At 50.9% G+C, this 25,419-nt stretch overlaps 12 protein-coding genes across 12 annotated transcripts; 6 read left to right on the top strand and 6 right to left on the bottom strand.

Annotated features, from left to right (window-relative positions):
* Window positions 1–93: 93 nt before the first annotated feature.
* EURHEDRAFT_380223 (putative MFS drug efflux transporter) lies at window positions 94–2,126 on the top strand (the record flags this gene model as incomplete). Its single annotated transcript, XM_040779263.1, has 8 exons — window positions 94–210; window positions 265–345; window positions 399–709; window positions 756–1,417; window positions 1,473–1,628; window positions 1,692–1,902; window positions 1,963–2,020; window positions 2,088–2,126. The coding sequence occupies 8 exons, from the start codon at window positions 94–96 to the stop codon at window positions 2,124–2,126; spliced, it is 1,635 nt and encodes a 544-aa protein (XP_040636111.1).
* Window positions 2,127–2,399: 273 nt separating this feature from the next.
* Window positions 2,400–4,264, bottom strand: EURHEDRAFT_415544 (mitochondrial 54S ribosomal protein mL44). The gene has a single exon (XM_040782719.1). The coding sequence runs from the start codon at window positions 3,904–3,906 to the stop codon at window positions 2,695–2,697; it is 1,212 nt and encodes a 403-aa protein (XP_040636110.1). The 5' UTR covers window positions 3,907–4,264; the 3' UTR covers window positions 2,400–2,694.
* Window positions 4,084–4,718, top strand: EURHEDRAFT_194568 (uncharacterized protein). Its single transcript, XM_040777918.1, has 3 exons — window positions 4,084–4,282; window positions 4,346–4,528; window positions 4,601–4,718. The coding sequence occupies exons 1-3, from the start codon at window positions 4,260–4,262 to the stop codon at window positions 4,650–4,652; spliced, it is 258 nt and encodes an 85-aa protein (XP_040636109.1). The 5' UTR covers window positions 4,084–4,259; the 3' UTR covers window positions 4,653–4,718.
* Window positions 4,499–6,195, bottom strand: EURHEDRAFT_415541 (putative PfkB family carbohydrate kinase). Its single transcript, XM_040782718.1, has 4 exons — window positions 6,066–6,195; window positions 5,710–5,970; window positions 4,601–5,659; window positions 4,499–4,528 (listed from the first exon to the last, which is right to left on the bottom strand). Exons 1-3 carry the CDS (start codon window positions 6,130–6,132, stop codon window positions 4,785–4,787), a joined length of 1,203 nt encoding a protein of 400 aa, XP_040636108.1. The 5' UTR covers window positions 6,133–6,195; the 3' UTR covers window positions 4,499–4,528; window positions 4,601–4,784.
* A 325-nt stretch (window positions 6,196–6,520) lies between these two features.
* On the top strand, window positions 6,521–8,304 carry capA (adenylate cyclase-binding protein; the record flags this gene model as incomplete). Its single annotated transcript, XM_040784816.1, has 3 exons — window positions 6,521–6,567; window positions 6,691–7,251; window positions 7,308–8,304. 3 exons carry the CDS (start codon window positions 6,521–6,523, stop codon window positions 8,302–8,304), a joined length of 1,605 nt encoding a protein of 534 aa, XP_040636107.1.
* Window positions 8,305–8,825: 521 nt separating this feature from the next.
* On the bottom strand, window positions 8,826–11,127 carry EURHEDRAFT_462701 (uncharacterized protein; the record flags this gene model as incomplete). The annotated part of the gene is made up of 2 exons (XM_040784818.1): window positions 8,826–10,766; window positions 10,825–11,127. 2 exons carry the CDS (start codon window positions 11,125–11,127, stop codon window positions 8,826–8,828), a joined length of 2,244 nt encoding a protein of 747 aa, XP_040636106.1.
* Window positions 11,128–11,789: 662 nt separating this feature from the next.
* EURHEDRAFT_380217 (uncharacterized protein) lies at window positions 11,790–12,498 on the top strand (the record flags this gene model as incomplete). The annotated part of the gene is made up of 2 exons (XM_040779262.1): window positions 11,790–11,928; window positions 11,984–12,498. 2 exons carry the CDS (start codon window positions 11,790–11,792, stop codon window positions 12,496–12,498), a joined length of 654 nt encoding a protein of 217 aa, XP_040636105.1.
* A 129-nt stretch (window positions 12,499–12,627) lies between these two features.
* On the bottom strand, window positions 12,628–15,791 carry EURHEDRAFT_405246 (exocyst subunit SEC5; the record flags this gene model as incomplete). The annotated part of the gene is made up of 2 exons (XM_040780369.1): window positions 12,628–13,356; window positions 13,410–15,791. The coding sequence occupies 2 exons, from the start codon at window positions 15,789–15,791 to the stop codon at window positions 12,628–12,630; spliced, it is 3,111 nt and encodes a 1,036-aa protein (XP_040636104.1).
* A 407-nt stretch (window positions 15,792–16,198) lies between these two features.
* EURHEDRAFT_517688 (isocitrate dehydrogenase (NAD(+)) IDH2) lies at window positions 16,199–17,759 on the top strand (the record flags this gene model as incomplete). Its single annotated transcript, XM_040786588.1, has 6 exons — window positions 16,199–16,288; window positions 16,340–16,405; window positions 16,572–16,658; window positions 16,731–16,853; window positions 16,912–17,631; window positions 17,688–17,759. The coding sequence occupies 6 exons, from the start codon at window positions 16,199–16,201 to the stop codon at window positions 17,757–17,759; spliced, it is 1,158 nt and encodes a 385-aa protein (XP_040636103.1).
* Window positions 17,760–18,054: 295 nt separating this feature from the next.
* On the bottom strand, window positions 18,055–18,957 carry EURHEDRAFT_506714 (EAF7 family protein; the record flags this gene model as incomplete). Its single annotated transcript, XM_040785859.1, has 3 exons — window positions 18,694–18,957; window positions 18,441–18,630; window positions 18,055–18,377 (listed from the first exon to the last, which is right to left on the bottom strand). Exons 1-3 carry the CDS (start codon window positions 18,835–18,837, stop codon window positions 18,055–18,057), a joined length of 657 nt encoding a protein of 218 aa, XP_040636102.1. The 5' UTR covers window positions 18,838–18,957.
* Window positions 18,958–19,303: 346 nt separating this feature from the next.
* On the top strand, window positions 19,304–22,209 carry EURHEDRAFT_462709 (tubulin gamma complex associated family protein; the record flags this gene model as incomplete). Its single annotated transcript, XM_040784819.1, has 2 exons — window positions 19,304–19,424; window positions 19,475–22,209. 2 exons carry the CDS (start codon window positions 19,304–19,306, stop codon window positions 22,207–22,209), a joined length of 2,856 nt encoding a protein of 951 aa, XP_040636101.1.
* Window positions 22,210–22,331: 122 nt separating this feature from the next.
* niaD (nitrate reductase NiaD) lies at window positions 22,332–25,232 on the bottom strand (the record flags this gene model as incomplete). The annotated part of the gene is made up of 7 exons (XM_040780368.1): window positions 22,332–23,224; window positions 23,275–23,898; window positions 23,950–24,173; window positions 24,223–24,458; window positions 24,519–24,777; window positions 24,826–24,925; window positions 24,986–25,232. The coding sequence occupies 7 exons, from the start codon at window positions 25,230–25,232 to the stop codon at window positions 22,332–22,334; spliced, it is 2,583 nt and encodes an 860-aa protein (XP_040636100.1).
* Between the last annotated feature and the right edge of the window lie 187 nt (window positions 25,233–25,419).

Genomic DNA, 25,419 nt, shown 5'->3' with positions numbered 1-25,419 from the left:
GAAAGATGAGGGTCTCTTGTCTTTTGTTGAAGTGAGCAGATTTTTTCCTGCTTTCCATCCTTCGTCAATTTCAGTTCCGACAACAATTACACCATGATCAATACCTTGGACCATGCCCACGAGGCGGCGGTCTCTGAGCCCAAGCGTCCTAACGACACCGATGTCGAGCAATTGGCTGCCCCCGTGCCCCGGAAAGTGCAAGGCTTCGCGGTATAGCAGGCCCCTGTCTAAGAGACGGAATAGAACTAATTTGCGGCCATCTAGTGGTTCCTCGTTGTCGTCAGTATCCTGTCCAGCATCTTCCTCTATGCGCTGGACAACACCATTGTCGCCGACATCTTGCCGGTAAGTGCATCTTGAAAACCATTCAATAAATTCACTCGTAACTCTCATCGCAGGCAATGATCAACGACTTTTCCTCGGTTGATCAATTGGGGTGGCTCTCCGTTGGGTTTCAGATTGGAGGTGTCGCGGTCATCATGCCTTTGAGCAAGATTTATGGCCTCTTCCGCGTCAAATTTCTCTACCTGCTTTCCTGCATCATATTCATGGCCGCGTCGGCGCTGTGTGGCGCTGCCCCGGATATCAATGCGGAAATCGTGGGTCGTGTCTTCACAGGCGCTGGGGGCATTGGTCTTTACATCGGAGTGATGATTCTGCTGTCTGTCAATACCACCGAGCAAGAACGGCCCATGTATCTGAGTCTTGTGTGAGTTTCGTCAACCGCCTAATGTTTTCAAGCTAACCCAAATCAGTGGTCTGGTCTGGGGTATCGGAACTGTCCTCGGCCCCGTCATTGGCGGTGCATTTGAGAAGGTTACCTGGCGCTGGGCTTTCTATATCAACCTCATCATCGGTGCCGTCCTAGCTCCCATCTGGGTCTTCCTCCTCCCCAACACCGCTCACCCATGCAAACATCTTTCTCTCGGCCAGCGACTGCGCAGCTTCGACTCAGTAGGATGTATCCTGAGCATGGGAGCCATCATCACCACGATCATGCCGATCAACTTTGGCGGAGGTCTATATGAGTGGAGGAGTGCGGCTATCATCGCTCTGTTTACTGTCGGCGGAGTCCTTTGGATCTTGTTTGGTATTCAGCAGACCTTCAACATCTTCACTTCCACAACAAATCGCATGTTCCCGGTCCAATTTCTGTGGAACAAGGAGGCCGTGCTGCTGTTTATTCTGGCAGCAACGTGCAATGCCGCGGTGTTTATTCCTGTCTACTACATTCCTATCTTCTTCCAGTTTACCTGGGGCGACGACGCTTTGGCTTCTGCCGTGCGTCTGTTGCCGCTCATCTTTCTGCTTTGTGCGACCATCTTAACCAATGGGTGGTTGATGTCCAAGCTGGGCTACTACATGCCCTGGTATGCCATTGGGGCTGCCCTGATGCTTATCGCGAATGTTTGTCTCTGTAAGTCTTTATAAACTGAACCCCAAAATTGAATATTCAACTGACAACCAACCAGCGCGAATCGACATCTACACCTCCACCTCTTACATCTACGGCTTCGAAGCCCTCCTCGGCATTGGCGGTGGGGCGTTCGTTCAAGCCGGCTACGCCGTAATCCAAGCAGTCGTTGCCCCCGAAGACTTGGGATACGCAGTCAGCTTCATGATGGTCGGTATGTATAACCCTAATCATCTCTTCCCTCGAGCCTACTACATTAACGAACTAACCAAACCAGCGCAAATCGGCGGCATCGCACTAGGCCTAGCCATTGCCAGTGCTGTATTCGTCAATGGCGCCACACTCCAGCTCCAAGACCTCCTCCCACAGTATCCGAAGGATCAGCTGCAGGCTGCGATTTCGGGGACGAGTAGCCAGGTGCTGCAGACGTTGTCGCCTGAGTTGCGGGAGAGGGCGCTGACTTTGATTGTGTCGAATATGGATAAGGTGTATGTTTGCATCTCCGTAACCATTGCTGATGTTTCAGGGCTGGGCTGACAGTTAACTAGGTTTATTGTGGCGTATGCTGGGTCCGCGGTTGCTTTGGTGGGGTCACTTGCTCTTTCGGTACGTTTATTTCTGCATCTGGCTGTGCTTTGTGAAATCAATGATGATGGGCTAACAATGACTCTAGAGGAAGCGGGTTTTCCTGCCTGCTGCGGCGGCGGCTTAGGGTTTTATCTGTTGAATCATACGTGTATCATTTTGGTCTTGAAAGTTGAAACATCATTTCTTACGGTATAATATTTCAATAGCAATATCTGAGTTTTCTCATAATTGGCGTAGGACTGCAGTGCTGCACTAACTGCCGAGGTATATCGGATAAGAGTTCGAGTTCTTAGCGTGTCCTATTGGTCTTGAGTAACATATATGACTGGCAAAATACACAAGTGCTGATGTTGCGTGATCATATCTCATATTCAGACTTGGGAGGGTATACTCGTAGACTAATGCTGCAAACATCAATTCATTGCTATTCAGTCGATAAACTACCAAAACATCGAACTTGTACAAACGAAGCACATTAACACATAAAGAGAATAGAAATAGTAGATTTACCCATACTGTACAGCTTCCTGGTCTTTTGGCAAAGTAAGAGTGACTCCATACATAAAAAAACTTCTTTGCAACCAACCGGGGTCCTCTTCTTTTTCCCAAGCAGAAAAGGAAGAAAAAAAAAAAAAAAAAAAAAAAGCAGACATCAAACACGTGAAATGAAGAAAATATTTCTAGATCCCCTCTTACACAATCACCTCGCCCAGATCCACATAGACGGGCTTCCATGGTGCTGCACTTTCTTCCTCCATCGAACTGGGCACACGCACATTCAGCGGGCTATACATGTACCATCCCTTAAGCGCCGAAACCGCTGCCCGGGATCGGGCCTCAAGCAGACTGGCGCCAGCGCCCTCGCCCAGCTTATCCTCACCCGAGTAGATGCCAACCACGAAGACCGGGTGCCGACTCTTGCGACCAGTCTCACTTATGATCTTCGCTACGGGGGGCTCGAAGCTCTCCCGCGCACACAACCGACTGAGATCCCGGGCCGGTTGTGAAAAGTCGAACAGTTCTGTGATGCTCAGGTGTCGCGACAGGAAGTGTTGCTCGAAGAACCGCTTGGCCGCCGGACGGCCGGCGTGCAGGTAGATGGAGCCCATGACGGCCCGCACGAAGTTGGAACTGGCCTGTTCCGCAGTGACACCCTGCGGGAGCGGCGTCGATTGCCCATCAGCCTTGGTGGGGTCTTGGACCGGCTCACCGAATTCGTTGTCGTACACAACCCGCGAGCTCATCGACACTCTCCATCTCCGCTGGTCATTGGGCCGTGTCGACCCGTTCACTTGTCCCTCCCTGATCTCGGTCCCCGGGTCGATCCTCTTGAACTGCAAGAAACCGGGGTCGACCTCGCCTCCGGGAGTGGCAGCGTGCTCCACACCCCATTCCTTAGTCATTGCCGCTAAAGTCTTAGGTCCGACGTACGCATACATCGCTGCAAACACAACCGCCATGGGAAGTCGAGGATATGTGCAGATGAGATGCTCGGAGGTGTAGTAGGTCAAAAGGTCATGGCCTAGCGTGGCCAGCGATGCATTGTTGAAATTCGAATTTGGTTCCGCCGAGGCATCCACCAACGATCGTGCTAGGGTCTCGAGGGGTAACCGTGAGGGCAGGTAAAGACGAGCGTGGAGGGCAGCCAATTTTGCCGACTCGCGTGCGGCTTCTACCGGCGGGGAGGGGAGAGTATATTTCGACTTTTGGGGGTTGGGGGAAGGAATTGGCGACACGGGCGATTGTTCATGCATCAATGGTTCGTTCTCGACCTGGGGAACAGGCGAAACAGTCGATTGGTACCGGGGTCCTGTGTAGAGATGGTGCTGCAGGCGGCTACTACCAGTCCGGACCCGCGGCGAAAGGACCGAACTGCTCCATCGTTGGAGCTGCAGCCTTTTCATCTGGGCGAATGTGCGAAAATTGAGCCTTAAAGAGCGGCGGGAAGTCAAGTATCAGAAGCGCAAGCAGAAAAGTTAAAGCGTGGAGGGAGCACAGTCAATTAACTCGGGCAGAAAAGCAACTTTTTTGCTTTGCTGGAAAGAGAAAATGTTCGACTGGCGCAGGTCACGGGATCCGGGCGGTCTCGTGGGAAGAGAGGGGCGCTAAACCATATTAGGAAATAGGGTCACGGGACTGAGGGACGTCGACGGCCAATTCGGCTGCAACGACTGAGCTGCCGCCCATTAATAACCTCCCCGTTATACCATCTTCCCCATTCCCTTTTTCCCTCTCCCAATTCCTCTATAACGCCAAAATGGGTGGTGGCGGCAAGATCCCGTGAGTTTCTGGTTTACAATAATGCTTGTCCCGGTTGAAGGACTAACGGCATCATCTTGGAAGGTACCCCAAGGAAGTCTGGTCTCCCGCCGGAGGCTGGTACGCTCAACCCGCGAACTGGAAAGCCAACACGGCTATCATCGGTGCTGCTGTCATCGGAATCGTTGCTGCGACCTGGAGCCTCAGCGCCGAGCGTGAGCACCGCGACAAGATGCCCGAGCCCGGCAGATTCTTTCCCAGTCGCTAGTTAGTTACTCCTCCGGAATCGATCCTATTTGATCTCCCCCTACTGACGGGCTCAATTTTCGTTGTATCTAGCTGGAGCAAGCAAATTATCGAACACGAGAGACAGCAGAAGAACGAGTCATAGAACGATATCCGGGTCCGGAGAATACGAAGCAAAGGGAAAATCCGTGAAAGGGATTCTATGATGAAATGGCTGGCTGTTTCTGTTTTCATAATTCATTGTGGGCTGTACGACAATAGAAAAGGCGTTCTTCTATCAGTTGGTCAATTGACCACGCAGGTGTCTCTGCGGGGACTCCTCCAGTGTTCGATATAATCGCTCTGTGTACAGACGGACCCGTTCCGTGAATTCAGTTTCGTTCCAAAGTTCTTTTGCGCCGTCAGATATTGTTGATAATCGTGGCACGCCAATCTGTTCCACCACAAAACTTGCTGCGACAGTAGCGAATATCAACGCGGGGAGATAGTGATTCTGCTTTCCCCAGTCTTGGGTAGCCTTGCGCCAGTCCTCAGACCCTGCAAGGGTAGACTCAATGACCTTGGCTGGATCCCTACCTGCACTCACCATCCCCTGGGCCAATGCTCCCAAGTATGAATTGCCAGCACCCGTGGGATCGACCACTTTTGTAGTTCCAGACGATCCCGGCTGGTGATATGCGGGCAACCAAACCCTCTGCGATCTAGTATATGAGTAGCTGCCATCCTTGCCTGCCCGAATGGACAGCAGCCCCTCTCCTTGAGGCCCAATTCCAAAGTCCAGAATGCGTTTTACAATGTCTCGTCCGAATTCGCTCTCTTCACTCCAACCAGGCTGACCGAACATCATTCCCAACTCTAGTTCGTTGGGGCTTACAACATCCACGACCTTGTTCGCCGCAAAGAATTTGTCTTGTTCCTCCGGGGTACACAAGTTAGGAACCGGTTCCCAAATGAAGAATGGCCTCTCCGAGGAATCGACCCCTGGGGGTGCTTTGTCATCTTGTCGTAGTTGCTCACGCCGATGCATAATCTCTTCCACGATGGAAATGCAACGAGATGCTGAGCAAACCATGTGGACCGTCTTGGAGAATACCTGACGTTCAGACAGCATTGATGGCTCCAGGCGTAGTTTCGGAGTCAAATATTCAAAGTCTGTCTTTGTTACCATGTGTGCTTTCTTACATCTGTTATCTTCTACTTACCTCGCTTCTCGTTGGGCCCATAGCCATTCCATGCTCTTGTAGTCAATCGGTTCTGGTCCTCGCGGAAAACACAATCTGTATCCCACGATTTCAATAGATCTAAGACCTCTTGAGGGAAGTCAGACCCCACGTCCACAATCCAGCTCACAGCCTGGGCGTCCTTCTTTCCGGTGACCAGACGTGCGCCCACCACTGCGAAAGAGGCTGCACCACCCAGGACATTCTTCACATTTGGTTGTGGCCCTTCGAAATCAATGTCATCTACATAAGATGGAGATATGTGGTGAGCCTTGTCCTAGAAAACACTCCCATTCATCAATCCCAGACGGAAAAGATAGGTATATATCAGAGCATACCGAGAATGAACATGCCCATGGTGACAAACTCGACCGGGGCCTGCCCAGGTGTCTTGCTAGATGCCATGATCAAGTAGTAGTGTATAAACAGCGAGAAATAGGGAAATGACAGTAGCTGTACAGAGGATGCAGAAGATATGAAGTGAAGGAGAGAAGCTGGTGATAAGAGTGTATCTTAAATTACTATTTGATACCGCCAACGTCATGAGGGTCCACAGTAAAGTGGGAGTCCCGCTGTACGGTACGGTAATGGCCCACCAGCGTCAGGAACGGCTCAGGAGCATCGAAGACAGACACCTTGCAACATTCTCCTGTCTTGCTTCTTCTCTCTATTACTGCTCTACTATACCTGAGTCGACGCTCACTGCGACTCTCTGCTTGTTGCATCTCTTCTACTCCCATCCCTCCACGAGCTTCCAAGGGTCCTCCGTCTCCTTGCTGGAGCAGCCGTCAAGATGGCAAGCGGCGGCCATATGCACAACTTGACCACCCTCATCAAGCGGTATGCTTTATTACCCTGGACCTTGCTATAGCCCTGACAGAGATGCGTTACGACTCCGTTATCTTCAATTCCCCGGACTTGGTAAGCCTGTGGTTGACCATGCTGACCTGTATACTTGCACAGGCTCGAAGCCGCAACCTCCCGTCTGGAGGACATGGCCATGGCGCTTGATGACCCCAATGCCCCCAAGCCCGTTGATGACAACGCCGGTGCAGTTGCCCAGCCTTCAGTTCCCGCGCAACCCCAACCACCAGCTCCCCCGGCACCTCCCGCAGCCCCTCAGTCACCGCCCCAAATCGACGACTTCGATGCTTTGATCAAGAATGAGGTCATGACCTTTGTGGATTTGGGTGGGAAGATTGGGGGTCTGGTTGAGGAGCAATCCAAAGCAGTCCTGCAAGCTTTCCAGGCTGAGCGGACCTTCGTCTACGTTTCGCTCAAGGCCCGCAAACCATCACCGCAGCCTCCTGAGCTTATGACGGACCTGCACAATGCTTCTGACACCATCGACAACCTCCGCGAGGCGCACCGTGATTCGCCATATTTCAGCCACCTCAGCGCCGTCGCAGAGGGTATCGTTGCGCTGGGCTGGTTCTTCCAGCCCAAGCCCGCCGATTTCGTCAATGAGATGATTAGCGGTATTGAATATTACGGAAATAAGGTTATGAAGGAGTACAAGGACAAGTAAGAGGCTTCGAATGGAGTAAATGGGTCAATTGCTAACAGTATTTCTCTGCTAGGGACCGTACTCACGTTGAATACATTCAAGCGTACTCTAAAATCTTTAAGGCACTTGCGGCGTATCTTAAGAAGCACTATGCCAATGGTTTGACCTGGAACGAAAAGGGCGGCGTCGACGCGCAGGACGCTCTGAGACAAATCAAGGGTGGCTCTTCTGCTGGCACTGGCAGCGCCGTGCCACCACCCCCTCCGCCGCCGGTGCCATCCCTCAATGTGCCAGGCGGTGCTCCTCCGCCGCCTCCGCCGCCGGGTGCACTCCTCAATCCTGCCCCGTCAGCGGCTCCGGCCGCTGATATGACCGCCGTCTTTGACCAGCTTAACCAAGGGGATGCGATCACATCCAGTCTCCGTAAGGTCGACAAATCGCAGATGACACACAAGAACCCATCCCTCCGGCAAGGCTCGACGGTCCCAGGAGAGCGAGAGCGCCCCGGTTCCTCAGACAGCGTGTCTCGCGCCCGGTCCCCCATGCCAAGCAAGAAGCCCAAGCCGGAGAGCATGCGCGGCCGCAAGCCCCCGCGCAAGGACTTCGAAGGCAACAAGTGGCTTATCGAAAACTACGATAACCCAGGGGAGATAATTGATATTCCCGCGGCGCAGAACCACTCCATCCTCATCTCCCGGTGTAACAAGACCGTCATCAAGATCAACAACAAGGCAAACGCCATCTCCATCGACAACTGCACCGGCCTCTCCATCATCGTCGACTCGCTGGTTAGCAGTCTGGACGTCATCAAGTCACTCAAGTTCGCTCTCCAGATCGACGGTATCGTTCCTACTCTTCTGTTGGACCAGGTCGACGGTGCTACTGTCTACCTGGGCCAGCAGAGCTTGAACACGGAGGTGTTCTCGAGTAAGAGCACGGCTGTTAACATCATGCTTCCGCCGAAGGAGGGGTCTGATGAAGACACCAAGGAGTGCCCTCTCCCTGAACAGATCAAGACGTACATTAAGGACGGCAAGGTTATTAATGAAATTGTTGAGCATGCTGGTTAGATGCGTCACAGGGGGGGTACATAGGGTAAAATGTGTAGATAGTACTAGGAATACATTGACTTGCTAGCCTTTCAAGTTAATTTTATCTATACTTATCCATATACTCCATATCTAACCTAATTAATCCAAAGAGCAGATGCCGAAACCCGATGCCGTCCAAGTCAAGAAACGAATGTCAAAAATGGAAACCTCATGAAGGAGTATGAAAAGCAGGTATAGCATGTTTCATCCACTCACTTCACATATAAAATGAACGAAAAAGAACGGGGTATATTGCCTATTCTGTGCGCCTTGTCTAGTCTGTAAACGCCCCAAGAAAGAAAAGAAAGAAAGAAAAAAGCATATCCAATGCTTCAATGAGGGAGGTGGTGAGCCTGCACCTGGTCCAAAAGTCCTGTATGGTTAGTCAACGCCAACGCCAACGCCATTGTGTATATAATGGAATAAAAAAGGAAAAGCAAAGCCTGTACTCGGGGTACAAGCATAAAACATCATTGTCGTTGTGGTTTTGAAGACCCTGTTCAGTTGATATACCGCGCGTCATGTTTCTGGACATCCAGCCCACGTAATCTCTTGGCTAATAGACTTTCTCCAACCTCAGAGCCAGTGGGCAAAAACGGATAACTACCGTATCTAGTATTTCCCCTGCGGAGTTTGTTATACATCCCGGCTTCAATATGCTGTCCAGGCCCAGCTAATTCCGAGCCAGGAGAGGTAAGTGGAGTTTCTCTTAGAGACGGGATAGGTTGGAACGGATGCCGCGTAGGTACGGGCTCGTGTTCTCCCACTCCCTGAGAATGATTTTGTATCGTACTTTGACCTGCTATACCTCGTCTGTGATCTATATTTTCTGAGGTAGACTTTGTGCCGGGATCCCGAGCAGGTTTGTAGGGTGTGTACTTTGGATCAGGATGTTGGATCTCGTTGCGTAACTTCTCTTTGCCATCCGGGACTCGGTTGGCGAAGACAACGCGGATGCTGGAATGGAGGTAGAAACGACCTTTGGACGGACAGCAGATGTTCAAGTGAACCAAGTATCTTAGGATAGGCTTATCCTTGGGATCTTCTGATACACTTAATGATGCCTCTGGGCGATCAGTGCCATAATTTTTTCGTGCACTGAGAGGCATATCAATTATGGGACCCGCTGAATAGCTTCTTTGCCGGATAAATGTCTTTGTACCCGGTTCCATATCGCTCAGATCATACGGAACGAGAAACAGCTTGACGGCAGTCTTATTCGGGTTCTTGATCATGATTTGAAGCTGACCTTGTTGGGGGATTCTGTAACACCCACCAGGTGGACACTTTGGTGAGTCTGCCCTTCTGTTCTTCTTCTCTCGTCGGCGCAGTGTGTCTTGGTTGCTGTATTTATGCGCAGCTGTATCGTCGGCGACGACATCATTGTTCGTTTCTGCTGGACTTTGATGTCGTTTGCGCCGCTTATTCGTAGCCGGATCGTCTTTCGGAAGTGAGTTTTCCAAATCAATATGACCAACATAAGGACTTGGGTTATCATCCGAAATAGACCGCCCAGAACCCGAAGTAGGATAACTATAAAACACAGCAGGAAACGGTATCGACACATGCGGCGGACATTTGAGATTTGACTTGCATTTACTTTTCCCCAGAACACCAATTTGCGCCGTGAAATCTAGAGGCTTCGAAGGGTTCATCGACATCCGCCCGCGGAGTATAGACTCTTCGTATGATCCGACCATCGGAGCATGCCCCTTCAAAGGTACATCAAAAGAAGGCCTTCTGGCCCGTTGCGCAGGCGCCTGGGTCGATGAGGCAAGTTGAAGACTGTATCCGGACGTCAATGTCCGTCGTGAGCTGGACTGGTATGGATGTGCTTCCTCACGTCGCCGATGGACGTCAAAAGCGCCATAGTTGATTTGGTCTGCAGGCGACGACTGTAGATACCGAAAAGTCTCTGGGGGTAAAGTGCGACGACGGTTGGCTTTCTCTTGAAACTCTGAGATCTCCATGGCATCAACCTTGGGAGAAAAGTCCAGGTCTGTGTTATTCGCTTGGTGCACCAGAGGGCTGGTTGGGGCCTTCAGAACGTAGCTGGATCCAAAGGACGGTGCCCGCGACCTATTTACCGGACCTCTCGGCCCCGGATCATGCGTGGGGGTGTTCAGCGACAGCGACGAGGAGAATACTGGGGCGTTGAACCAAGGAGTGGTGGGGGATGATCCAAGCAGAGAGATATTGGAAGGGCCATGTTCATGTTCAGTATAAAGAGACTGCAGTTGTCCCTTTATCTGTTGTCCACCACCTCCCTCCCTGAAATCACCAGAATGTAACGCTGAGCGAGGCCTTTCTATACTAGTTGGTGATGCTAGGTCTTGGGATTCATTTCCTTGTCGCCCACTACCGGTATTCTGGCCAAAACTGTCTATATGTGAGTGTTCGCATTGCATATCATGTATCGAGTAATCACTTGAGTTGTCCGCCTATTGTCCGGTTAGAAAAATGCTAGATCACGTAGAAAAACATGACGCTTAAACGTACTAGACGGCCTTGCATCCAAGTCGACGACTCAGACCTCTTAAGGTACTGTATCAACTCCCCACGATCACTGGTATGTAACTTGGGGAGCTGAGGACCCGGGATTCGGGAGTAACCAAAGTCCCTGACTTCTGGATTCGAGGATTTGGATTCAATATCTCCGTAATCAAAACTGTTCTTCCATGAAGGTTTACGATCCCACGGCCTATTCTCTCGATCCTGCTGGTGCTGGTAGTCATGGGGCCGGCGGTCATCGGACCATAAATCATAGAAGCGTTGATAATCCGGATCTTGAAAAATGGGCATGTTTGCAACGAAAATCGCAGACTATGAAGCGGGATTCGGAATGTAGGGCATCGCAAGATACCCGCAAGGTGGCCGGCACAGTATATAACGAGCAAAAAATGACGAGAGAGGCGAGGGAATCAGGCCGAAGTGGCGGGCAGTATGCGTTGTATAACGGCAGTTATACGTAGTGATGCGCTGATGGCGGGGAGACAAGATGCAAGGATTGGTTATTGGCGAAGTAGCAGACTAAGCACAAAAGCGACGCTGAATACACAAATTTAGATGGTATAATTAGAGAATTAGAGAGAAAAAGTGAGGAAGAGAGAAGAGAAGTTGGAAGAGAGACTGACTCGGAAACGGCAGAAACGGAATGGGATGATGAATCATCGCCTGATAAATAAGGCCAGCGCACTATTGGCCACTATATAGCTCAGCAACACTGGGGAATGCAAATAAAACGACTATTCGGGCGTTATATCGCTCGTAATCATTCGAATAAGAAGCAAAGGAGCATAATTAACTATATCAATACTGTCTGATAGTAGACGCATACTTCTTTCCCCTCCGCTTATCGCCGTTGAATCCCCGGCTCACCGCCTTGCAAAAAATCGAGATCAAAAACCGTTAGAACCTTCTTCACAAATGTTCGATAAGCACAATTATTGCAATCCATATTCATCATGTCGGCCAAGCGTTCGCGCGATACAGAAGACCGTCCTGGGGGCTCTGCGACAGCCGAACCCCCAGTCAAGAAGAACAAGAAGAAGGGCTTCTCTGTCGCGCCTGATAACCTTCCCGATGGCACATATCGTCGGAAAGGTGAGCATCACAGACAAAGGAATGGGAAGAAAATGAATTCTAACGATAGTCACAGCCCAAAAAATAAAAGCCGACCTGATCCAAAAAGCCAAAGTCAAAAAAGCCTACGCTAAAGTGAAATCCCAAGAGGAAGCCCCGACCAAACCCTCCGTCTACGAACTCGAAGAACAGCGCCAACGCGAAGAAAACGAGCGGCGACAAAATGAACATGCCGATCCTGATGGGCCCCAAGAAGCTGGTGCTGGCATGGAGCTTCACCCGGACCGAGTGGCTATGCTGAATGAACCACAACCCGAACCCGCACCTGAACGGAAACCTAGGCCAGAACGTGCGCAGAACCGTCGCGAGGGCGGTAGAAACAAGAAGGGAAAGCGTACTGCTTTTGACAAGGAGTTAGAGATTGCGCGGAAGCGCCAAGAGGAAGCTGAGAGGAGAAGGGAACAGAGGGAGTTCAGGCAGAAGGATCGCGATGCCATGGCGAAGGCTAAACGACCGGATCAGAATGGGAAGAAAAGGTTGGGGAGGGAGAGTACGGTGCTTCTTAGTCGTGTACAGCGGATGGTTGGTTAGACCTAGATGGCCTTGTGGCAGTGTGCATTGAAAAGTTTCGGATTAAAAGTGATACCCATTACCTGGTTTTGATTTATATGGAGACAGCTTGTGAATAATTGCAAATGCTATTCAAAATTAAGTGACTAATTACTGAGGTGACTTCAGTCCTGTCCCAGTCTTGGGTTTCCGGAAGCAGGCAAACTCTCCCTTCGTCCTATCACGTAAATTCCTCAAAACTCCTCTCATTTCCCCAAGCTCCGCCTGAAGCTTGGCGCGCGCTTCATGCGTAGTCCGCTGGTCCAATTCAACATAGATCTGGCTTTGCGCCATAGATGACTCGTCCGTCGAGTACTGCGAAAGGGTCTGCGCAATGAACTCTGTGTCCAGGGTCGCTTGCATTAGTGCCGCAAGCGTGTACTCCGGCCGTGCACTAAATGAGGATAACAGAGACGAAGATACCTTGGATAGGAGGTAGGTGAGAATCGTTTTCATTAGCGGAGACGGGATGCCAGAGGATGATCGACTCGAGGCTGAGAGGGAGGTGGACGGAATGGTGGTTGAGATCTCGGTGTGGACAAGGACCAAAGTTAGCATTGTGTTGTATACGTAGGGCCGGACTTGTTGGGGCCGGTTGGTCGATGGTTCCCAATCTGGGGCAGTAATGCCGTTGAAGATTGTGGATTTTAGTGTCTCGACGGTTGGGTTGGTGTAAGATTGGAAGAGGCGGTCATCAATCTGGTGGAGTGCATCTCGTATGGTCTTGGCTTCGTCGGTCAACTTGACAGAGAAGGATGTTTCGAAGTTAGAGATGAGCTGTGGTACTAGAACGGCCTGGAGTTCCTTGATATTGGAGAGTGTGAGGAGTATGCGCACGTTCTGTAGTGGTCAGCCACAATTCGCGCAACAATAGGGAAGAAATCGTAACCTACCCTGTTATCAGCATCCACAGCATCTGCTGCGAGCACAGACGATGCACTATCTGGTCCGCTGACCGATGTCGCATGTCCAACAAGAACCCACTCGTTATCCTCTTCTGGCGCCGCAGGATGCTCCGCATTTTCCACCAGTCCGCTGAGTGCCTTGTACACGCTCGACACAAACTGCATGCGCACCATCTGGAGAAGTTTGGCCGGAGGTTGCGTGACAACTTCCACCTGAAGAGGCTTGGCCATGGCCTCTGGAATATATAAGATCTTCTGCATCCCGCCAAGGATCGCACTTTCATATGCAACGAACAGCCCCGGCATCTTGGTCAAGTCTCGCTTCTCAGGATCTCTTGTCCAATCCTCCAGCATCTTGCAAGTCTCCGCATCCTTACCCCAGGCGGCACATACGACGCGGACCGATCGCTCACGAGCAGTACTCACAAGCGACCTGAGAAGATCGGGGGTGTTACCGCTGTGGGCCACGGGACCCAATGCAGCCATTTCGCCAGCTGCCATACCGATTATGGCCAAAAATTTGTCGAGATAGTGTATGCCACTGAGTGAGTTTGAGAAAGGCGGCCAGAAGGCGAAGTCTTCCCAATGCTCCCCCCGTTTGGGGATCGGAAAAGGCATATTTTTGGGGTCGAGTTTGAAGCGAGATTCGGTGGGTGTAACCCCAAAGCTTGGGGTGCTTGGGCTGGGTGGTGATATTGGAGTTGCGAGAATCGAGAGATCGTCCGTTGGGGGAGACGAAAATAGTGCCAACACGCTCTCGCGGATAAGATTGATCAACTCAACCACACCATTTTCTAAAGTCAACATCTCCTCCGAAGAGAGTCGATGGTGTCTACGGCTCTCTCCTTCGAATCCAACAGGCAGCATCCTTTGCTTGCTGCCATCAATAAACGATTGTGCAGCTTCCCAGAAATCCAACACTTCGCCCAGAACTCCTCCATGGGGAGACAATAATCTGTTCAGGTAAGTATGGATGCATTCCCAGAGCTCAGTGACTTGATCCGTGTCTAGCATTGCTTGCGCATCTAGTGAGCTCTCGCGAGGGGCTAGTCGAAGGTACGATGCCACTTGTTGTGGGGACGGGATCTCACCACTGGCCAGTCTGCGCCGGAGGATCTCGAGTTCGACTTTGCAACGTTCACAGAACGATGTAATCTTGGTCTTGAGGAAGTCATAGCGGTTTATGAGCCATATCCAGATCGGATTGTCTTCAACGCCCAGTTCCAGCAAGGCCCCAATCAATTCCATGTGTTCCTCGACCGGGCCAGATGCTGTGGCCGTCGTGGATGTTGTAGGTGCATCACCCAGACGCCTCCAGAGATCACGCGTAAAGGCTTGGATTTGCTGATCCACGTCCATCCACATTCGACCCATGGCCAGAATCGTATGCGTTTCCTCGTCGGTCAACGACCGGCCATCGCTGCTCGCCATGCCTGCAATATTCCTAGCATTGTTGGCTAGTGTCCTTGCATTCGTGTACAGCTCAAAAACCGATTCGTAGTCCCTTTGCTTGATCGCTTTGGAAAGTTGGCCGCCAATTTCATAGACGTCCCGATGTCTTTCCATCGTGTCGACCACAGATTTCAGTACCTGTTCTCTTTCACGACCCCCCAAGGCTGGACCCCATACTTCCTCTGCCTTCACAGAAGCTTCTACCAGGGGAGCACGGATTCCCTTCATACCATATTCACTCTCCTTGGTCAAAGCATTCTTACTACTCTCCAACATCGTTGGCGCGGGGGAATCGCCGCGCATCATTGCTGAGCTGCTCCTAAAATGTGCCGACCGGCGACGAATCTGAGCCAAAGGAACGTCATCCTGTGGTGGTGCGCCCTGGTTTCTCATTTCTGTGTAGACGCTATCAATGGTCGCCTTGGCGCGGACGAAACGCTCGAAGTTGGCCTCAACCAGCACCTTTAGCGACGCGGATTTTTGGTCAATGGACCGCGACAGGTAGCCTAATCCATCGAGAAGTGATTGAATTGAGTCATTCGAATGAGCTTGAGAGAGGAATAGCGCTGGTGAGAACGACGTTGACGAGAGAAGGAACCTGTTTCGTAGCCGGGTCTCTTCATCTAAGGGCAACCCCCTCTTCTTGAGAACCTTCAGAACGCTATCTCCAGAGCCTAGAGGATCAGGTTCATCCTTCTGGGCTAGACTGTCCTTCCCATTACCCCCTCTTTGTGACCCCAGATTCTTCCGTTGGCTCCCACTGCGCTCCAAAGCAAAGTATCGGGACTTGTGCGACCGTGCCCCGTCACCGCGCAGGCTCTCCGTGTCGGATTCATCGCTCTCGTCGAGTACTGCCGGCCATGTATCTGGAGATTCTGACGGCAGACCGTAATGGTTTGCGATATCGGTATCGTTCATGGCCTCGAGGGGTGGTAGACGAGTTAAGGGAGGGGACAGGTAGACCGGTAGAACGGCGCACGCACGATCGAGCTAGATGGATCTCATGCAGACATCTGCAGCTGCAAGGATGTGAGCAAGCAGTGTTGAGGCCGGTTATGTATATGTACCCCAGTATACAAAAAGTATGCAATTGTACCCCGTAGTAGGCGTATGTTATCAGATCAACCGACTCGGCCCAAAGCGGTATTCTGCCCGGTCGGATCGGGCGGCGCTGCCGAGACGTTGACGATGGACTGACTGAGGCTTTTCTCTCCCGCGCACAACTCCCCTTCTTCCTACTCTTCCCCTCTCCCCTTTCAACCCTCCACTCTCACTTTCTTCTTTTTAGATTTATCCTCCGGTAGCGATCCCCGGGTTCTGCCACCATGATCTCTGCTAGAACCTTCATTGCCCCCGCGCGTCAGTGCTTGCGGACAACACGGATGTCCCCAAGCTTTGCGTCGCCGGTTTCGCAGGTATTTAGCCCTCCTGGTTTGGTGGACTATACAAGCTAACCATGGCCTTAGTTCCGTCGCTACGCCTCTGCTGCTGATGAACGGGTTGCCAAGTTCAAGGGTCAGAAGGGTGCCGATGTATGTGCCGCCGTTAAAATATTTTATTTTTCTCCCACCCCATTTCGCCTTATATCGGAGGTTGTTTCCACTACGGTCGACAAGGCATTGGTGCCTCGAATCGAGTCGCAACGATACGGACAGAACACGTGTGAGAATGGAAAGCCTGACAGACTTGTTTCGATAGGGAAAATACACCGTGACCATGATCGAGGGTGACGGTATCGGTCCTGAGATTGCCCAGTCCGTCAAGGACATCTTCTCCGCCGCAAATGTAAACCCCGCCCCAAGCCTTCGAGGTATCTGACAACAAAAGAGAGAAGAATTATGGCTAAGTGGATAATAGGCCCCCATCAAGTGGGAGCCGGTCGACGTCACTCCCATCCTCAAGGACGGCAAGACCGCAATTCCCGATGATGCCATCGAGAGTGTTAAGCGCAACTATGTCGCGCTTAAGGGTCCTCTCGCTGTAGGTTATTTCTCGATTCGACAATGGATTCGCTTATACTCATACAAAACGCTTTTAGACTCCCGTCGGAAAGGGCCATGTCTCTCTCAACCTTACTCTCCGTCGTACCTTTAACCTCTTTGCCAACGTCCGTCCTTGCCGCTCGGTTGCTGGCTACAAGACCCCCTATGACAACGTCGATACTGTCCTGATCCGTGAGAACACCGAGGGTGAATACTCTGGTATCGAGCACGTTGTTGTCGACGGTGTCGTCCAGAGCATTAAGCTTATCACCAAGGAGGCTTCCGAGCGTGTGCTCCGTTTCGCCTTTCAGTACGCCCGCTCCATCAACAAGAAGAAGGTCCGCGTGGTGCACAAGGCCACCATCATGAAGATGTCCGACGGTCTCTTCCTCAATCTCGCCCGCGACATCGCCAAGGAGTTCCCCGATGTTGAGTTCGACGCTGAGCTGCTGGACAACTCGTGCTTGAAGATCGTTACCGACCCCACCCCCTACAACGACAAGGTCCTTGTCATGCCCAACCTGTACGGTGACATTTTGTCCGACATGTGCGCCGGTCTCATCGGTGGTCTCGGTCTCACTCCCTCTGGTAACATTGGTGACGAGTGCTCGATCTTCGAGGCTGTCCACGGTTCCGCCCCCGACATTGCTGGCAAGGGTCTTGCCAACCCCACTGCTTTGCTTCTGAGCAGTATCATGATGCTTCAGCACATGGGTCTGACCGAGCACGCTGCTCGTATCCAGAAGGCCACTTTCGACACTCTTTCTGAGGGCAAGGTGAGTTCTATCCGATCCAATCGATACTCCTATAAATTGATATTAACGCTATACAGGCCCTCACTGGAGACCTTGGCGGTAAGGCCAAGACCGCTGAGTACGCTGAGGCTATCATGAAGCGTCTCTAAGCGGTTTTTGTCACTTTGATTGTACTATTCCCCTTTGTTACTCTCTATAACCCGCGAACGACCTAGATATAGTATCTCCATGTAGCACTTGAAATGCTTGTCATTATACTTTAACGTACCAGTGAAAAATAGACATGACAGTTAAATCTTACTGTACATTTCCTATTTCAAAATATATTGAGAAATAACAAGTGCCCCACTGCAAATGGAAAATAAATCCGTACAAAACCCGAGAAAACGCCGTTTAACACCTTTTGAGGTATCTCGATCATTATTGCAACTTAAACAAGGAATCTCAACGTCGCCGCCCTGTCCTTCTCGTTCCTGTCCCTGTACCTCTCCTCGACCGTGATGTCTGAGCCCTTGTACTCCTCGGATTCGGAGAATCACCCGCGTCCTCTTCTTCATCGTCTTCGATATCACTATCATCTTTCGCAGCGTCCGAAGCGTCCTCATCAACTTCTTCCTGTTCTTCTTCTTCTTCTTCGTCATCGACGATAGCTGCACTTTTCCGGAATTCCTCAGCTTGGAACCGCTTCGCGCGCGTGCCGCGTGTTCCTGGAGGACGGCCGCGGGTACTCTTTCGTCCACGGGAGGGCGCGGGAGAGGAGCGTGCTTCTGTAGACGAAACAAATTAGTAAATAAGGGCATAAAATGATTTATAGGAAGGGAAATAGATACCATCCGTATCAGCCACGGTGCTCCCTCGTCTCGACTCTGCACGGCCACTGATAGGCGATACAGATTCCTCTGTCGCCAACCTCCTCTCAAACATCATATAACCGTATTCGTCATCTGGGAGTTGGAAGGGACAATATCGTTCGCTCGAGGGATCGCCATCATCCGCGGCATCTGATATTAATGAATCTTCCTGTTATAGTCAAACTCCACCGTCAGCAACGTGCACAATTGGACACAGGCCGGATACGCTTACCCGCTCATCGAGCGCTGGGAGATTGTAGAGTGTGTTGAGCTTTCTCCATATCCCGGGGATTCGCGTGTGGAGTGCGTTCGCGGGCGCATAGCCTTGGGTTTTAAGGAATTCGGAGATTGCGATCATGCGGAAGTGTTTGTGCATGCCTTGAGAGAGAAAATGTTATCTTTCCTGGCTAGCGCAATAGTGTTTTGTAGTAGTGAGCCATACCAACAGGCTTCCATTTGATAATGGCCTTCAATAAAGCCGTCTCCTGCTCATCCGTCCAAGGGTCCGCGACAATGTCGTAGTCTGTCTCTGGCTTCGCGCTCTCACTCTCACCTGAAGCTGGCGTTGAAGATGCCTGTCCATTCTCTGCCTCCGGAGCTTCTGCAAGCTTAGGCTTCTTCTTCGGAGGCATATTGACGATATTGCGGAGTGAAGAAGTGCAGTGTTTACAGCAACAGTTTGACCGCACGGCTGCGTCGGTTTCCCGAACAAGCAGTGGCCCGTGCACGGTACTGGAGATGACCTAATCCTATCCGGGCCTAGTGCGGCGCGTCGCACGTTGTCAACGCGAACATTGCGATAAAGACTTTGGACCATTTGAGATAAATGGCGACGTCCTGGCATGATGGAGGGTGACTATGGGATAGATCCCTTCTCTAGTGAGGATTTATGGAGGCTCTCCAGGTTTACCCTGCAATCGCTGCAGCCATTAGAACCTTTACCGTGGAACGAGGAGTTATCTGGTGAGTAGTCAGCGGCCACGCTGAACTCAGGAAACTAACGGCATTGGAAGATCTGACAGATGAATTCTTCAAGAGCCCGGTTGGTCTGTTTAATATCGGGGGTGACAAGTTACATCAGTTGGATATCGTGGGAAACGAACTCGTTAGCGAACCTGAACTGTTACTCGAACCTATCACCGATTCGTCGAGCGAGAGCCAATTCGAAGAACATACTACCGAACCCCACGATGATACTTATAAACTGAAAGATGATATTGGGTTACTCGACCGTCTGAACGGAGATGTGAGCTACAAGCCGCCGCTACAATCGTGGGAGACTTATCACGACCGATCGCATAACGAACCGGTTTCCGCATACTTTAGCGAGTCGGGTGCAAAGAGTTTCGATGCAGCACTGGCACACCATTCGGCGAAAGAGAAGGTCAACATTGCGGGACGGCTGGTTCGAAGCGACGTTTTCTTCCAGGCTTCTATTCGGCTTGGGCTAGGATGGAGTTCCGCGTTCTTTCGCTACAACGTGGAGACGAAGAAATTCGAGAGAGCTTTAGACGATGTGCGAGTCTCAGGCGTTAGTCTTCCGATACTCAACCAGATTACGGACGAGCTACTTCAATGTGGAACGGACATGCAACGAATACGGACCTTTGTTTGCAGCACCTCGATCAAGAAGGTGAAGCTTTCAGCTTTGTCCACTTTTGCTAGCACTGCAGCCGTGATTATTTACACCCTTGAGCGGCAACTAGCAAGTCAATCGAGCAATGTGGTGTCAATACTACAGATCAAGTCCTTGTTCTCGCAGGGCGGCGAATTAGTTAACGCTTTAGCGGGCATGGTCGATGCAACTGAAAAGGTTTCATCGGACGCTCAGATTATGTCCATTATTATGCAGGAAGCTGCATATCTATCTCATAGATTCGGTTGGATAGAGAATCTGATGCGCGAAGTGGTCGTTCGTGTTACTGAACCTTGGCTCGAACATCTGGAGGCCTGGGTTGGGCTTCGTCCGGAAACGCCTATGTTGAATGAAATGTTAGTGGGTGGTAAGGGATTTGCGTTGTTGGAACGACAAGAAGAAAACGGACGGGCCAAGACAGGACCTGCGAGTCAGCACTACAAGTACCAGTCTGATCAAATGCCATCTTTTATCCCCGACGACCAGGCTTTATTAATCTTCGAGAGCGGAAGAAGCTTGCGACTCCTCAAGCAATCTCATCCGCAACACCCTCTTGCGGATTATATGGTCTGCAACGCTGAGCTTCCGAGACTTCGCTGTGCGGATTCTTGGACCGACATCGAGAGGATACAGATGAAGGCTCACGAGTATGAATCGCTACTTCGCATGGAGATACTTAAGTACAACCGCGGCGAGCGTGTTGATCCAGAAGTTAGCAGAGGTAGCACCTCTGAAACTGCTAGAAGCGACAATGCCGGCACTCTTGAGGGGATATACGATCTATATGATATGGATGAACAACGTACAACCGGACTATTGACTCACCCTGACTCCCTGCAGAAAGACAAACTCGATCTCCTGAACTCTGACATCGGACAATTCGAAAGCCATAATAGAAAGTTTGGACCGGAGATGGCCTCCTCGCTCTATCTTTCGTTTGCACCACTCCTTTCATCGCAGGCTCTACTAATTGACTTCTCATGTCTTCATGTGCTATTCAAAGAACACAAGCTTAGAAACCATCTTACGCTTCAATGGAGGTACCAACTCCTCGGTGATGGTTTTTTCGTTTCTCGCCTCTCCCACGCTCTATTCGACCCGGAGATGGAGAGCGGCGAGCGAAAATCCGGCGTCGTGCGCAGTGGTGTGCACACTGGTCTTCGTCTTGGAAACCGTGATACATGGCCTCCAGCAAGCTCGGAGCTGCGGCTGGTGCTTATTGGACTTCTCAGTGAAAGCTACAATGCGGCGGGCGGCTCGAGCAATATGGACGATGCCCAGCATCACAGAGAAAAGGAACTGCCTGGTGGCTTGAGCTTCGCCATTCGAGAGCTGACCACTGAAGATATAGCCAAATGCAAGGACCCGAACGCCATTCAAGCGTTAGATTTCGTCCGTCTCCAATACAAACCACCAAGTGTTCTGGAGATAATCATCACCCAACAGTCTCTCGACAAATACGACCGTCTCTTCAAGCATCTCCTCCGTCTTCTCCGCATGGTCTCCGTTGTCAAATCCATCGTCCGCGATTCAACCGCAAGAAACTCCCTCTCAGGAGATACGCACAACGTATTCCAAAAATTCCGCATCCATGCGCAACATTTTGTCCTAGCCGTGAGCGACTACTGCTTCCATGTCGGCGTCGGGTCCACCTGGAAACGTTTTCAGGATACCCTCTCTCGAATTGAATACTGTCTCGACCGCGGCGACATCGATAGCACCATCGAAGCCGCACACTCAGTCCCTAGACTTCGCGATTACCATGAAGACATCCTCGACGAGATCATCTTCGCATTGTTCCTTAGCAAGCGCCACACGCAAGCGGCCAAATTGCTCGAGAGCATTTTCGGCACTATTCTTGTCTTTGCTCCCATTTCGAGAATGGATGGAGTGAAGGGCGTACGGCAGGAGAGCGAGGCTACTGTTTCTCATATATACAAGACTTTCAGGAAGCAGGCTTCTGCTTTTGTGAATTATTTGCGCGGACTAGATGGAAGTACGGGGTCGGCAAAGTCAGTTGGGAAAGCTGATGCAACGTTTGCTACACGTTCAGGGCCTACGGGTGTTTTTGATCATCTTCTTTCCCGGTTGGATATAAATGGTTATTATTGACGACTTTGATGAGATAGTACAAATCATGGATTTATATCATTCCAAGCTGGTACATTTAAAACATTTCCTGCAAACACCAATACCCTGTCCCATCATTATTCATAAATCCAACGATATTCCAATCAGAAGACATGCAAACTCGACTCCTCCCATCCCAACCCCAAAAGAACCTCCTTCGCAGACTTCTCCATAGCTCCCGGCCCACAAATAAGCACCATACTCTCACCATCAGCAGGCGCATACTCCTTCAACAGGTCTTCCGAAATCCGTCCCCGCCTTCCACTCCAAGCATCCGACGCCTTGCTCAGCGTATGGACAATCTGGCACTTCTCCCCATCCATCGCCTCAAACGCATCAAGCTCGTCCCGACAAAGGATATCTTCCTCCTGCCTATTCCCGTCGAGCACCACGCAACTCGTCGGATCGGATGTATTCTGCATGACTGCGCGGAGGACCTGGAAGATAGGCGTGATGCCTGTCCCACCGCAGATCATCTTGAACGAGCGGATATAGCGTTGCTTGCCGCTTATGAAGACTTGTCCGTTTCCGAGGTACTCGAAGCGGCCTGTTGGGCCTTTGCATTCGATGACTGATTCCAGGGGGAGGGCTTCTAGGGCCAGTGTCATCTTGCCGCCTGGGATAGTGGGTGTTGCGAAATAGACTTTGACAAGTAGGTCGACGGATCCTTCTTTTTCAATTTCAGAGATGGGTGTGTATGACCGGATGATTGATTCGCGGGTTAATGGGTCGGTGACCTTAATCATGAAGTGTTGGCCGATGGGGAGACCTAGTTTCTGTTGTTTGTGCTCGAGTCTGAAGGTGAAGATGCGGGTGTCCCAGGAGACTTTTTTGATTGCTGAGAAGGTGGCTTTTGTCCATGAGCGTGGTTGGAGGAATGTTGGACGGGATTCGATTGATTCTTCTTGGGGAGTGATGTTTTTTAGGACGGCTAGGTCTGTTGGACTTAATGTACCGATGTGATAGTCGGGCATCATTTTCTTTGCTGTTTCGCTGTCTGTTGTGTGTTAACAGACTGTCTGAGATCTGGGTTATCAAATCACTCACGAATTTCGTTGAAATCATCGGAAACATCCTGGCCAGCAGACGAAATGATACTCTGAGCACCGCCGGGATGACCTTCCAAGAAACCCGTGCCATCATACACTTCCCCATTGACAACAAACCAAGGCACACCCTTGGCACTTTGACTCTGTAACTCCCGCAGACTTATCTCCTTATTTAGCTCATTCTTCTTCATATTAATCTCCTGCACTGGCTCTGGCACCACCGGTTCCTCACCCTCTTGTCTCTCACCCCAATTCCCATTCGTCAAATCACCACCCGCTTTCTTAACCCGCTCCATCCATCCCCCAGGCAAAACTGGATGCGACGGATGTTCAAATTTCAACACCCCATCTTCCTTCGTAATAGCAACCCGGAACCACGGATTATTCATCATCCCCAGAACCGACCAGTACATATCGCGCGGTTGAATGGCTAGCGATTCATCCATTGCGCGAACAAGAATCGCAGAGCTGTCAGCTAGCTCCGAGATGGCGATATCCAGGGACCAGAAGCACCAGCAGAAACATGTCTCGCGCCAGTACATATCGACTTTGCCGCCGAAGAGGTCGCCTTCGAAGTCGCGGTATTTGTCTTCGGCGTATTGGATGTTTGCTAGGCGCCAGGCTGGGATATTTAGTATGTATAATATAGGATGATTGGCTTATGGGGACGCACATTTGCCTTTGTCGAGGGAAATTTCGACTCTGGTGATTCGTCGTCCGCCACCTGCGTATGCGTAGCCTTTGGCTGTGTATGTGGGTCCAGCTGATGAGAGCTCTAGTTCTTCATTGTGCTGGGGATATACGGCGGCAGAGTTGACGTTGAGGTCATAAATCGCATATCGATCGTCTGTCCACCACTTCGGGTTACTCGATGCTTCGTCGGGAGAAACTGATGCTCTGTCCAATGTTAGTTTGTGTAATCCAACCACCATTAGAGCGGACATACGGCAACACTCTGTTATCATAAATATGGTACCAATTGTCACTAGGGGCGTCGGTAAGGATCAATTTCTTCAACCACTTGACACTCCGGCCTCCGATTTGGCCTGGGACCACAGCTCTCAAGGGACGGCCGTGGTCCGGCCGGAGGTCCTCCCCGTTCATTTTATGCGCAAGCATGATTCCTCTGTTAGGATCCATGGCCCAGTTCAACTTAATGGAAGTTCCATAGTAGCCATTGGGCTGCTTAAGTTAGCCTGTCTCCCATCATCATACCCACAGCGAGGATAGCAAAAGACTTACCAGTTTATCTGCACCCTCCATGCACAGATACTTAGCCCTCCGAAGCGGCTTCGCAGCCTTCAACACATCCGCCATCATGGGGCCTGTGAACAGAGCCGTCGAGAGACCGGCAGGACCCCACGAGAAACCTTTTGACTTCCGTACTATGTTCTGTTCTTTCCGTCGATTTCCAGCGCAGACGAGAGTGATGGGCGATGTAATTTGGTCGAATTGTTGTAATATTTCTCGGAAGTTTAGGATCAGGGGTTCTTCGACAAGTCTGGTGCAGTTAGTACAATAAGAGTCGAAGTATATAGAATGTACTGACCCTTCAATTGAGATTTTCCAGTTAGGGATGTCCTCGTCACGGACATGTGGTACTGGGCCATGGTTTCTGACATAGAAGAGCTCCGGTGATGTTAAGAAGCCTTTCCTTTGAGTCAACCTTCACATGAAAACAATAATACTCAGGGTCAATGGCAACATACCCTCTTTATACAAATCCGTAAGCGGCGGCTCAACATTGAACGGATGTACACCCGTCAACCTGATAAGGCGTGGATCCCGAGGAACATGTTCATCCGGCGTCCCCTTATCAGCGCTCAATATCTGTGTTGGATTTTTCGATGGAGGAGGCAAGGGGATATCCGGCAATCCGGGCGATGGGGATGCTTCGAGTCTGATCTGGTCCGGGAAAATGGACAAGGAAGTCTCTGTTTGGACCGTGGTGGTCATTTTATACGGTATGGCTATACTGGCCCAGGGCAATGGACTGGGTTTGACTAGTCTGGATGAGGAGTCAAGTCAGGGCTTGTATATATACCCTGGGTCCAGTGACAAGGAGGTAGGTAGAGTAGACTGAGTCGGGGAATGACGATTGTTATTCCAATAAAGTAAATCCAATTGAGCAAACAACTACTGG

Source organism: Aspergillus ruber (genome assembly GCF_000600275.1).
Source record: "Aspergillus ruber CBS 135680 unplaced genomic scaffold scaffold00027, whole genome shotgun sequence".
In the NCBI taxonomy this organism is placed as follows: domain Eukaryota; kingdom Fungi; phylum Ascomycota; class Eurotiomycetes; order Eurotiales; family Aspergillaceae; genus Aspergillus; species Aspergillus ruber.
The sequence above is the reverse complement of the archived record's forward strand: the minus strand, read 5'-3'. Positions and strand labels throughout refer to the sequence as shown.